This window comes from Patiria miniata, unplaced genomic scaffold, assembly GCF_015706575.1.
Source record: "Patiria miniata isolate m_02_andy unplaced genomic scaffold, ASM1570657v1 HiC_scaffold_5, whole genome shotgun sequence".
Lineage (NCBI taxonomy): Eukaryota > Metazoa > Echinodermata > Asteroidea > Valvatida > Asterinidae > Patiria > Patiria miniata.
Window position 1 is genome coordinate 15,717,712 of NW_024037072.1, and position 14,187 is coordinate 15,731,898.

The 14,187-nt window shown below is 41.3% G+C and overlaps 1 protein-coding gene across 2 annotated transcripts in view; it reads right to left on the reverse strand.

The window, feature by feature from the left end:
- The window catches only part of LOC119740991 (sorting nexin-27-like), a 53,799-nt gene that overhangs the window by 7,541 nt on the left and 32,071 nt on the right, over positions 1-14,187 (reverse strand). Inside the window, exons 2-8 of one of the 2 annotated variants that reach the window (XM_038216535.1) lie at positions 12,274-12,505; positions 10,672-10,864; positions 8,843-8,919; positions 7,820-7,846; positions 4,121-4,243; positions 3,939-4,014; positions 2,943-3,109 (exon numbers count right to left, since the gene is read on the reverse strand). In XM_038216535.1, coding sequence (XP_038072463.1) covers positions 2,943-3,109; positions 3,939-4,014; positions 4,121-4,243; positions 7,820-7,846; positions 8,843-8,919; positions 10,672-10,864; positions 12,274-12,505 — 895 coding nt within the window. The remainder of the gene's footprint in view (positions 1-2,942; positions 3,110-3,938; positions 4,015-4,120; positions 4,244-7,819; positions 7,847-8,842; positions 8,920-10,671; positions 10,865-12,273; positions 12,506-14,187) is intronic. The other variant, XM_038216536.1, reaches the window with a different exon arrangement.

The following is a 14,187-nucleotide window of genomic DNA, read 5'->3' on the forward strand; positions in this document are numbered from 1 at the left end:
TAGTCCCCTTACTATCTTTCAACCAACAGTGTTCTCCAACTTTGAAAATTAAAGGTTGGCGCTGGGGTCGGCGGGGATTCCTGCGAGCGCGTAGCGCGAAGCCCTTACGGCGTGGGGTCCGGGGCCCGCTTAAGGGCCCCGGGAAAATTTTGGATTATAGATGCTCTGTGGTGCAATCTGAGGCGATTCTCCAGGGCCCAGGCCAGTTCCCCCGATTTTTTTAGCATTCAAAAATTAACTTTTCAACCTAAAGCAGACTTCTCTCAGATCAAATTACACCTTTTTGTAATTTTGAAAAACAAAATGGGATACAAATTACAGGTTTTTTTAACGCGATTTTATGGGTGGTGCCAGTGCCGTGTGATCGTCATCTTTATTTTCATGTTGCGTTTTGTCGTTGTCATCGTCATTTTCCCTCTATTTATGACCTACCTGTATGTTCTTAATGTCGCCAACTAGTTTGGTAAGTCAAATAAATTAAAAGTGGATTTTGTTATCTTAGGGAACCGGGCTCATACACGATCGCCATTTATAACTTTTGACAATCGGCATGATCGGAACACCATGTGCACGCGTGTTTTGTCCTCGAGCTCGTTTGCCTCGTACACAATGCGTATTATATTGTGTACCGCGCGTGCAAGTACTGAGAAAAAGAAAGTCGGTTGGCTGCACGTAAGATCTGCTGTACGTACTCTGCTGGTGTGTGTGTGTACTAATACAGATATATATTTTTGCGGCGGGGTTGTCGCTACTTGAAGTATCGGCACACTCCGGAACTGGGGATTCAGTTGTCAGTGTGTGTACATCGCGCGTACCTAATACGTACGGTGCATGGGGAATCGCTGGTGTTTGCACGGCCGGCCGTGCGTGTGATTGATTCAGCGAGATTTTAAGACAACCCCGATCGGGCTGGGATGACATCGAAGAACATTGTTAATGTGTGGAAAAACAACTGAAATCAATTATTTTAGTTGTAAATGTACACTGTAGAGTCAAAAAAAATTAAACCTGGCGGCAGGATTTTAAAGCTTGGCGGGGACTTCTTAAACATGGCGGGCGCCGCAGAAAGCATGGCGGGGCGCCAGGTTTGTTCTACATGTTGGAGAACACTTAACCAAGTATGTTTTTCAACAATAATTACGCCAGCTACTTTCCGGATAGCTGCAAATGATGGACTATAGCTTTAACAGCACCTTTTGTATCATTTCCTTGGTATCTGCCAACTGGGAACCAACACATATACCTGTCCCTTCAGGTGCATTTACAACTGTACATGGACAACCTCGGGCACTGACAATCCATTGACAGCATCTAAAATTGTGCCAAGAGGTAGGGGTCTTAACAGCACTCTTGGTACCGACAGGAAACTAACATGAATGTATTTCTGTCCCTTCAGGCGCTTATTACAACCATAAACTCTGTAAAGGCCAGGGGAAATGAAAGGACGGATCTACAGGCCGTGCATGTATCAAGCCGGAGGCTCAATAGCAATGTATTGCCACTGAGGATCAATCATGCTTCACTAGACTCTAATGGAGTTAGGCCGAGTCTGCATTAGGCCAAAAAAAGTGTCTCCGGTTTCTGGTATGGAGCTTGCCCCAAAAGTGGTGCGGCGACGCGGCTTTTTTTTCTTTTACTTTTTTCCCTTCAAATGTCGGCTGATGACTACAAATGGTGCCCGACTAAAGTTAGTGCAAAATGTATTGGAGCACAGAGAGGCCACATAAAGCTTATACTCGATCGTAACCCCATCTAAACACACGTTAACATTTTGCAGCAGCAGGATTCCAGTCAAACCAGTGAGTTTGGCGGTTTTGAGACATCATCTTACATTGAAAAACAAACTTTTTAATTTTGCCGACGCGCATGGCTACGGCAACGCGCGCGCATACCAGAAACTGCAGACTTTTTTTTTGGCCTTACAAACAGTCTCAAATGCGATCAAAGCTTGCATAATATTCCTAGTGTTGTAGATCACCGAGTTCTTCTGCCTTTTCATTATATATTTTCACAGAAAAATATTTCAGATTCGGTACACGACGGACATAAACAGGCAACAAAAAAAAAATGGAATCTGAAAAGTTTCAAAAGAATTTTCAAACTGCTAAAATGTGGCCTGGAATATTGTACTTAGCTTTGTGTTTGAGAAGTACTATTAGTCAAATCTTTTTGGGTACAAATCTTTTTGGGTACAAATGTGATGCAAATTTGTCAAATTTATTTGTTACTGACAGAGGGTGATTGGGACATTTTGTAATAATTTATCTGACTTTGAAACATCAGCCCTGCAGTGTCAACCTGTGTGCATTTGATTGTAATTTTCTAATAGAATGTGTGCCTTTGAAACTGGGATTGTGCTTGAGTTACATGTATATCAGTGTTGTAGCTGAGCCAATCACAAGTCCAGTCACAAGTACATTCACTAATCCAATCACAAGTAACCGGGGTAGGCCATCAGCCTCGGACCAACATTTTTGCCACCGGTATCAAATGAGGGGAATAATTGTCATAGCGATTTTTGGCAAGCTATACACCTCCAGAATTGGAAAATATGTGATAGCATTGCAGTGGTGGCAGCTTTTTGGGTGTTATCACCCTTTTAAAAAAAATGTCCATCAAAATGCTTGTTACCATTCTAGGGGCGGTATATCTTGCGCATACGCACTATAATCATTTATGCCCTGATTTGATACTGGCCAAACCCCCAGGCTGATGGCCTAGGGTGCATGAACACTAACCAAGAAATGCCCTTGTCGCAGTTGATTTTAATAACTTCAGATTGAAGATTGGCACTTTTTGTAGCTAATTTTCTCCCTCTGCAGTGTGTATTTACTTTCGGCGTATACTAGAGTTCCTCAATAGTGAATGACATGCTGGCTGCTATGAGACTTAAAATCCACTGTAGGAGGTTTTCAGGCCGTGTACCGGACTATCCATTTTACCTGACAGTAGAGGAAATTCATGGCCATCTGGTCGTGGTTTAGGAACAGTTCTTGGCGGGGTGAGAAGATCCACTTGCGTATGCCCAGGCAGCTCTGGCTGGTGCTGGTTTTGGTGTAGTTCTGAATGTACAGGTTGTGGGGGAATTCTGTGACGGCAAGCTTCCTTGCTGCAGAACATCAAGAAGTGTTGGGGGGGGGGGGGAAGACAGATTTAAATACAATAACTGAAATTGTTGATAATATTCATTTCAGATTGGCGTTCCAGAGTCGTACCAAACCAAATAGGTTTGTGAGACCTCGGGACTCACAAACTTACTGAGGTGTACATGTCAACCAAACTACGTGTGGGTTTGGGACATGAGAAACCCATGTATGAATTTTCCATTCAATCTTTGCTGCGTCGCTCCAAATGACTGCAACCGTCAATCTTTCATGTGCGATCGCTCCTACATGTAATTGTTTCTAACTCTGAACCAACTTTGAACGTGTGGTCTAACGGTAGAGCACAGGCCTCATTGATCATTTTCGAGCCCCGCCGTGTCCATGCATGCTGTGCCCTTGAGTAAGGCCTTTCAACCCAGGTGTTAAATGGGTACCGGCATTATTCAATACTGGGAAGGTAACAGACTTGCTGTGGAGGAGGTGTGGTGATCCCCCACAGCAGCATTTCATGGACTCGAGTCTGGCCCAATCGCTTCGAAAGGGAGATGGGCACTCCGTTCCTGTGAACCAACTACCGGGTGCTTTGCAAATAATTTGGTTTGGCGTAACCATGGAATACCGTTCTAAATATGGCCATCACTTATTCTGCTAATGGCTGAGGGAAATACAGAAGCCTAATCGCATTCTCTTGAACTTTCTAATTTGACAGAAAAAATGAAATGCATGTTAGTAATACATGAAATTTAGGTTCGTATATGAAGGTAAATTAACCCCGAGTATGAAAATGCACAAACTTTCAGGAGCGATAAAAATCCCAAAATTTTTGAATCTTACCAAAATTTTCTTGGAGCTCAAACAAGGCAAAATATTGTGACATCTCTGGATCCAGGCCAATTTTATGAACAACAGCCTAGAAACCGAAAAATAAACACAATTAGATTACAAGAAGGCAACTGCACCGGCATGTAGGATTGAGAGTTTGAGCTTTTTGTTTATGCGAACACTTAGCTACGTACATTATAGACATCTTGGGTTGTGTTGTTCCGTCGGACGGTGACAGTGACCTGCGTTCTGTCTGGTAGGAGTATTCTCAGCTCCACCTGGGCTTTGCTTTGATCTTCTCGTTTCGTCGGGGTCTCCTGAAACGACAAATTGGGCACCAAGACAGACTGTGATTATACAGTCATCTGGCATACAATCACTGATCTCTATATAAAGACTGGATAGCGGATAAAGACCCGCACAATGAATGAATTTGACGCCATATTGGTGAGACCGGTGAGACCGGCTGGTGATCTACAAAGGACAAGTTGCCGTCTGTATAGACAGCATGATTACTTTTGTAACGGTTCACTTGACTTGTATTTTGACCACCACCACTGACCAAGGTTTACAATTTTTCTAACGTTGTGGTTTACTTTTTTTAATGCCGCAGTTCACTTTTTCGGCGTTTTGGAAATGATAATCACTACGGAAATGTGTCCTCTTTAGAACATCATAATATGTGTACGTGACCAAAATGCGAGTCAACTGTTGATACAATGCGCGCTGTATATATGCGTAGAACGTTCGTATTATATGCGGCCATCTTCGCGAGACCAGGGACGAATTGGTCAATATGTAAAGTCTACTGTGTGAATGATGTATGGATATCCGCTATCCAGTCTTTATATAGAGATCAGTGCATGCAATATAAGGAGCCATTTATACTGAGGTGAACATGTAACCATGCTTGCAAACATGTCGTACGCATTCTTAAAATCAAAGCTCATAACATTTTGGTAACCCTATTAGTCAAAGGGGTATTAACCCTAAACCCCTTGAGTGATTTACTAGGAACCTTCCTCACTCTTGCAAAATACACCACCTTATAGTACATGTAACTCAACACCCAAACTGTTGGACTCTGATTAGGGTGGTACAAGTCTGACCCCATGTAAAGCATAATCAGTTTACTAAGTGCAGTACTCACTCCAATAGAATCAAACCAAAACATGCGGTTGGATTTAGAAAGGTTTGGTGGTGGTTAGGGTTATAAATTGCGTGTGTGTGTGACTAACCAGAGCGTGAGCATGGTTCCATCTCTGTAAATGTGGTCACTGAATTAGTCTATAACATGCTAACGTAGTGTAAACTTCCAATAGAAACAGAAATGTTTGCAACTCAATCGTAGTTGCAATCACTTAGTGCACTGCTTTATTGTGGCCTTCCGACCTGTCAAAATATCTTAATCTATAAGTAGTTAGTAAATTGAACGATGCATCTAATGATCGCATGCACATTAGTTCATACACGTGAGGAGAAAACTGGAATTGTCAATTTTTCGAATGATTTCACAACATTTTTACTTTTTAATACACTAACTTTATGATGGAACGCATTTACAGCAACCATCAAGCACTTAGACGGAATTCAATCTGACTCAATGAAGGTAGTGTTACAAGTAAGTGATATTCATGGGTAATCAGTGCTTGCACAAAGAAATGTGGCCATTCCGTAGCAATCATAAAATTGCAAAACATTTGGTTTAGTTCACTATTTTATTACGTATCTCAGCAAAAACAGGAGCTTAGTGAATTGAAATTTATGAGAACTTGCTGCTGGTGCTATGAAAAAAGGCATGGTGAAATACGTGTAAATTCACTGAAAAACATGGTGCATGTGTTTCATGAGACAAATACAAATTATTCAAGAGTGTGTATTTTGACGTCTAAATTGCTAATTACATGTATACATCATGTACATGTACCACGAACGTTGTCCTTAAAGGGAAGATACAACATTTGCAAACATAAAAAAATGAAATGATCAAATTATCACGAAATACCTTACTGGATTGTTAAGGAATGACAGTCTGAAGCATCCTGTAAAATCGTGGCTCCTGGTGTGCTGACATTTTCAAGAAAAACTGTATTTTTCCAACGCTGGTCGGCCGACCAGCGTTGGAGAAAACTGGCTTTTTTTCAAAAACTGCTCATAATTTTTTATATTTAGTTATTCCGCATTTTCTTTGCAGTTGATTACACACAGTACGGGTACAAGCCAGCTAGACAGATTTTCTGAACTTACAATTCCCCAAAGTCTATAAATTGCTCCGTTTCATCTTAAGTGGAGTCAGGGAACCAGACTACAAGAACATGATTGTTTTTCTTGGTTTTTCCTGCATCTACAAGCCCAAAACGTGAAACAAGTCAGTTTTACAATATTTGCTATAACATACTAATCCTCCAAATCCATTTACTTCTGAAAATTGCAGCAAAAGCAAATGTTGTACATTCCCTTTAAAATCCAGCTACCGGTACATGTAATTGGTATGCCATCGTCACTACTATCACTTGTGGTATGAAGGTTTGAAAACATATCAACAGACTGTTATATCTGAGTGATATCTATGATTTTTATAATTCTGATGCACTCCATAATGCAGTCGTCCTCCAAGAGTGAATATGAAGTAGCAAAATACCTACCCAACGAATAAAAAACTCATTTGAAGTCATTCTCGATGAAACTTGAATGGCAAATGATAATTTGCCACAAACACAATGTATGGACATGTCGAGTGAACAAAAAAAAAAAAATTGTTTTGAAGTTTCTGGAATCTATTCTTGGGAGAATTGAATTGTTACTACGTGGGAATCGATTCCTCAAAAACGTGGAATCACAATTCCGATTCCAACTTTGGAATGGATTCTATTCAATTCTGACCTGAGAATCGCCCAAACCTTTAAACAAATATAAACAAAGACTCAGGTCATCTTTACGCAAACCAATTTATTAGAAGAGATTAAACTCCAGAGTTGCATATCGAGTCGTTCAGAAGTCAATGACATGTTAATCACAAGTCACAAGATTGGAATACCTTGTACTTTAGACTTGTGATTGACTGATGATGACTTCATTACTCGGATAAACTCCCTGAACCCACCCATGCTGAAATTTGTATCCTTGAGGAGACATTTCTTTGTTCTCGTGTAGTAAAGTTTTCGAGTTTGAAATTGTAGTTTCAAAATGCTCTTATTTTAACCAGAATTAATTTCCTTGGCTGAAATTTGGACTTAATATCCCTTTTATAAACCCTTCCATTTGCGACAGGTCAACCCACCTTGGAAATTCCTAGGTTTTGAGTAAAATTCTATTTCGTGAAAACCTTGTGGAGACGTATTCGTCTATAGAAATTGCCCTGCGGAGACGTATACAATCTTTTGTTCCCTATTGTGTGCATGTCTCCAGAGGGCACGGTGTATCGATCTAACATGCTGGCCATTACTTTGGGATAGAACTGAGTCAGTACTACAGAATACTACAAAAATTATGTATGCAGGCACCACGTACCAAAAAATACTAGAGTTTTGTGCCCACTTATATGCTGAAGTACTGCATACTACAGTTTACTACTAGTAGTATTTTGTAGCTTTAGGTGAGGCTAGGATTAAAAGGCACATGCAGTCAGTCAGTTTCTTCATTCACTTGGGTATGTTAAGGTGTGTTCTAGCAGTTTACTTGCAAGTGGATTTTTTTTTAAGTTGTTCAACCCACAGACATTCGGCCCATTTTAGACAAGTGTTAATAGTAAGTTCCTGCGTTTCAACAGCACAGTTGCAACATATTTCAGTCGAATGCAGCAATTTCTTGAATCAATGGAAGAAGCATGATTTAAATGCGTCCATGTTAGAAGCGTGAGCATGTTAGTGCAAATGACAACATCATCAACTCACTTCTGCTTTGGTTTTGTTTTCCACTGGCTGTAAACAGACAAGACAAAACCTGCTGTAAACAAGAAAATCTTCTACCCTGTGGTATATCATACCAATATCATGGTGCTGTTTTATAGCAGACGCCATTGCTCTGATTTGTGCATTATAAAAAAAAAAATAAAAGTTGAACAAAGAAATTGACCGGAACAAGGATTGAACCTGCTACCTCTCAATTACCGTTCCGGAGGTTCAAACACTGATCCAGTCAAGTTCTTGTTCAACTTTTACAAATTATTAAAATACACCTCATCAGTTTCCCTTTGTGGTTGATTTGAAGAAAAACAATACCATTTAAAATAGTGCTAACTGGTAATAACTACTGCTTACAAGATATTTAGCTCTGAAAAGAACTTGTCCTGCTTATTATCAACTTTCGCTAAGTAGTTTTTGTTCTGATAAGAACAGGCTAGTCGAAACGTTGAGACCAAAGACAAGTTCTTTCAGAACTTAAAGCAGGACTGTTCTTATCAGAACAAAAACTACTTAGCGAAAGTTGATAATAAGCAGGACAAGTTCTTTTCAGAACTAAATATCTTCTAAGCAGTAGTTATTACCACATGGTGTTACCGCAAACCGAAATGATACCAATACTCCACCATGCAAAGCCTCAAATCTTATATATGATTATTATTCTCAAGAACTACTTGTGTAAAAGGTGTCAGTTTCCAAAACCTGCTTAGTGCAACATTGTGCTTAGCAAGATTGTTTTCCCTGCTAAGCTGCAGTAAATGCATCCATGTTAATTCAGCCTACGACCAGATGCAATATGTGACGCCATTTGATTGCAAACTTGTTCAGTTGTTGACTCAAATCACTTTCAACATATCAACCACTCCAACACATTTTTCTCCACCGACTCAATGCAACTTTTTTTTTTCTGGCAACATTTTCACTTTTACTTAACAAAATTATTGCTGTTTACATGTACTTCCTTGCAATGCCACGCTTTTTGGATGTTTGGTATTTGAATACAACAAACCTCACCTCCTGCTTTTCTGTGTCTTCCAAGTCCAGGAATTCCCGCATTGCGTCGCATTCGCCGATGACTCGTACACATGTTACTGAAGGACACAAAACGTACAGCAGAGAGTCAAGTGATGTTTGGTATGAAAAAAAACAGGCATTGTGAAATTATGTGATTTCAGTAAACGGTTCTATGGAGATTAAAGGGAAGATACAACATTTGCAAAAAAACGAAATGATCAAATTATCACAAAATACCTTACTGAATTGCCAGGGATTGACAGTCTAAAGCATCCTGTAAAATAGTGGCTCCTAGTGTGCTGACATTTTCAAGAAAAACTGTATTTTTCCAATGCTGGTCGGCCGACCAGCGTTGGAGAAAACTGGCTTTTTCCAAAAACTGCTCCTAATTTTTCATATTTAGTTATTCCGCATTTTCTTTGCAATTGATTACACACTTGTGAAAGGGTACAAGCCTGCTAGACTGATTCTTTGACCTTACAATTCCCTAAAGTCTTTACATTTCTCCGTTTCATCTTAAGTAGGGTCAGGGAACAAGACTACAAGAACATGATTTGTTGTCTTGGTTTTTCCAGCATATACAAGCCCAAAACGTGAAACAAGTCAATTTAACAATATTTGCTATAACATACTAATCCTCCAAATCGATTTATTTCTGAAAAGTGCAACAAAAGCAAATGTTGTGCATTCCTTTAACATGTTGAACCAACTCGTCATATATGCATATATACAAACAAATGGACACACTCACGACTAGTGAACTAACTAATGACTGTTGATGTTGCGGTCTGGTTCATCGCAAGTCCTCACAAATTCTAAGAAAGTCAATCGCAATGTCATTCAATCCCAAGGCAATTCACAAGCCATCAATGGTAAAAAACAACTGTGACTAACTTTGTTATTGTGTATCCCGATCTACTTCTGACCGAACTTGTGAATTGACTTGTGATTAACTTGCGTTGGACTTGAGCGATAGTCAATTAAACAAGTCGAATCACAACTCACATCATGAGTTGCAAGTAACAAGGGAACACCTTAATTTGTCACAATTCATTCAACAAATTGTCAGTTGACTTTAACCAGTAAACACGATCTGGCAATGTATATTTGCAGTATTTGTGGTGTTTGACTTAACATAAGATTTGGCCAAAATGGTATTTTTTGCCAAAAAATACTCCTGGTAGCAAGTGGTTACTAAGACTTGTGATTGATGACTTGTGGTTGACTTGTGATCAGCTTGTAGGGACTTGACTTCAACTCTGGAGCACAGCAAGCTTTCACCCGGAATTTCAGACAGCAGATTGAAATTAATTACACCATAAGTTCAATGTTTGAAACAAGAGAAACTACGTTGAAAAATCAATGCTTGCAGGAGCTTTTGGCATTGTAACAAACGACTGCAATAGTCGATCTACTCCAAGCGGGAGTGTGTGGCCTAGTGGTTAGGGTTCGTGACTCATGATCAGAGGGTCCGGGGTTCAAATCCAGCCGCTGGTCATATATTGTGTCCTTGGGCAAGGCACTTCACCCCCACTTGCCCCTCTCCACCCAGGAGTAAAAATGGGTACCGGCATTAACTGGGGAGTAACCTGCGATGGACTAGCATCCCATCCAGGGGGAGTAGAAATATTCTCAGTCGTTTCATGCTACTGAAACCGGAGAGATAAATGCCGGCCTGATGAGTCACATTGACTCGGGACAGACTTTACTACTACTTTACTACTCCAAGTTTCAAACGCCAAACTCTAAATACTGTACTTAATTCAAATCTTCACAATAATTTGGTTCAGCGTGAATCTCGTACGCCAGTCTGAGCAGGTGTTACGGACCTTTTTCTAAGTACTGTTCCAGTAATCTGCGTCTCTGCTCCAGTTGCTGCTCAGACAACGAGAACGGCCACTTGCTGGGGAACTTGGGGAACTGGAAATCCGGGAACTCCCGCTTTAGCCGGTTGTGCACGTCTGAAAACTGGCTGTATCGGTGGGACTTCTTGAGCTTGCCCGCAATGTAGATGTTGTACACCTTCACAGACGGAAAGAAGCATCATGGCAATTTTTCAACATAAAATCTGGGATATCTGACCTTACATGGACTCGGTGAGGGAACATCAGATAGCACCTTGTGACCCTTTTGAGAGCCCCAGTCAGTGGGAGGGCACCCTGCATGCGCGTACTGGTTCGTGCATGCATGGTGCGAAGTATGCACTCGAAAAAAGATTATTCTGATTGTACACAAACCTGTAGCATCCCCGCGAGAACAAAATAAGGCGCCGGCAGCAATGCGTTCGAATGTCCCTCCCAGTGGTCTCCCCCAACTCTCCTTTTGTAACTGTTGAGATGGTACTTGTGCATGGAGTCTATAGCAGAACCACAACAAGGGAAGGACACAACCGATGTCCAGATATAATATACTACTTCGCGCCACAGACCTGTATGCTTTTTGGGTTACAATGGCTAGTGTCCCTTGTGCCCATCTTGGTTTTGAAATTTAGTAGCCCTTTACTTTGAGTGGCTTTCAGCCTTGTAGCGAGCGACTGCTCTAAATATTTGGCAAATATTCACAAGAGAAATCCATGTGAGTATGGGGACATGATACATGCAAGTCATGGAAAATTTGCTAAACTCACAAATTATTGTGCATTGCCACCACTAAAGGGCAGATGTGAGCACTCGCAGTACCACTGCCCTATTCAGCGGCACTAGTGATGGTCAAGTTTGAGAGCTCAAACCTGAGTTGAAGTGGTGACCCAAATCAACATATCTGTTTGAACATGACAAATATGCTCGGAACGAGCGTACACTGATCATGGTTGTGGACTACACACAGTCATTGGGTTTCAAACAGAACAATTGTGAAGGGGGATTTACACAATTTTAGCTTCATCTTCCAGCTTTGGCTTCAGGCTTCTTAACCCCACCTCCCTAGCATGATTTACTAGGAACCATATCCATCCTGGCAAATTCCAACACCATATGACAAACTGCACACACATATTTCTGACTTTGATTGTGGAGGTGTGCCAACCCAATGTAAAAGACTGTCAGTTTAGGGATACTGTACCCATCCTGACCGATTCCAACAAAACGTGCTGTTGGGGTTTGATGGGTTGAGTTCTGTTAGGGGTTAATGATTGTCCTCTGACTTGACAGTATTGGTTCATTGTTCGCTAAAGAGACACCAATTCCTGTCATAAAAGGTCAATTGTTGCTGTGCCGCACTGAGTTTGGGTTTCATTGGGTTTCACTGAGTCAGACTTGGCAGGATTTTTACGAAACTTGGGCTGGAGACAATGCCAAAGCCAGTGATGATGACATGGTTTTGTTAACACCTATGATTAGCCTTCACCAGTACTGATAAAGGAAAGGGCAATAGTTACAAGAGAAATGAATGCAAGAATCCCAATAAAGTACAAGTGCATGTGCAAATCTTACCACATGCTTGTCTCCTGCGGTGTTGACATGTCGGTAGTCCGGCACAGTAATGGGGATGGGTTTCCGGTCGCTGAAGTCGTAGTATGAGTAACCCGAGGAGTCATCGCTGGGCTCCCCTTGGTCCTCTTTGAAGTTTGGCACGGAGATGACAGTGAGAGTCAGTTCGTGGCCCCCTTGCTTGATCAGGTCCACCACGTACTTGTGTGTAGCGCCCTCTACATTCAGGCCATTACTGCAACAAAGAAAAGGAAAGAAGTATGCTTTTAAGGTTTAGCATTTAAAAATGAGTCTCGGCGAACTAAATTATTGTTCTAAATTAAAATTGAGCTCGATGTTAACCCTAAAGGGACCGGGGGAGGGGTGGAATTAATCTGCCCCCCCCCCCCCCCTCTCAACTTTTTCCACGATAGCTTAAAAAAAATTTTTTTCGCAACCCAAGCAGTTCTGACTATTTAGCCTCGGGCCTTGCGCATCTATTGATACCAAAAACATAAAAATCAGACAACGGGTTGCCGCACAGCGAAAATTTTCCGGCGCTACGCGCATTGAAAACTGAATTTCCCCACATACGTAGTGTATATGTAGTGTACACCGAGCAGAATTACCATTTATGCATATATGAATAATTAATTAGCCATAATTCTAAAACCCTCTGACCTATAGTCATGAAATTTCTTGGGTACGTTTATGATGAGTTGTTCTATGCATGTACTGAGTTTCAAAAGTTTGCGTCACTCGATGGCCGAGATCTTGGGGGGGGGGGGCGGAATCCTTTGCGGGAGTTTGGCCTAGTGGTTTATAGTGTTCGTGACTCATGATCAGAGGGTCAGAAGTTCGAATCCAGCTGCTGGCCATATACCGGTATGTTGAGTCCTTGGGCAAGCCGCTTCACCCCCACTTGCGTCTCTCCACCGAGGAGTATAAATGGATACCTGCATCAGACAGGGAGTAACGTGCGATGGACTGGCATCCCATCCAGGGGGAATAGAAATATGCTCATTCATTTTATGTCAATGAAATTGGAGACAAATGCCGGCCTGATGGGACATATTGACTTGTGACAAATTCTTCTTAGAGATCAAATATCTTGAAGATATTGCATTGGAGTCAGCAGCCTCATCACTTACTGTGACTAGAATTAGTTGGATTCAGCAGGGTGACCTCAAAACCTAACGGATCAACAATCAGAAACTTTGTACACTCAAAAAGTCAGAAATATTATAAAATGCTCTCAAATAGTAAGAAAAACTATCATAAAATGCTCTTCAAAAGCATCTGGAATGCAGAACTTTTCAGAGCCCTTCAGCCGGCCCCAAACCTCACTCCATGAGCTTCTGAGCTCTCTAGCCTCATTTCACTTTCAAGTTTTCACTGGCACTAACCCCCCCTTCCCCCCCCCCCCCCCCCCCACTTCCTTTACCTTTCTGGAAATTTCTATATACTCTTGTGAACTTGCATATGGACAGATGCTGACAGGTCTCGGAGCATTTTCCTCATCACCAATTGGCCATTGATCATATAGTGGACGATTCGATGGGAAATCTGAGCTTGAGCCCCATTCAATGAATATACCGGGGACTTTTTAATACCCCTGGAAAAAAAATTGCTCAGGCCTGATGATCACTTATTGACATTTGAGCAGTACGTGGATTTCTCGGAAGCGGCCCAAAGGAATCTGGGCTACAAGATTGTTGACTTCTGGAAGGTTTTCAGGATATGCGATTTTCAGACCATATGCATTGCTCTGACATCACCAGTAAGATTTCACTGTATAATGTATCCATACAAAGTACATTGTACACACAGTCATTACGTCATCATCAATACATTTCAGGACATCAGGGCAATTCCATCGTTACTGACATTACATCACGGACCAAATGGTCCGTGGTTACATTCAGAGCCCAAAACCAA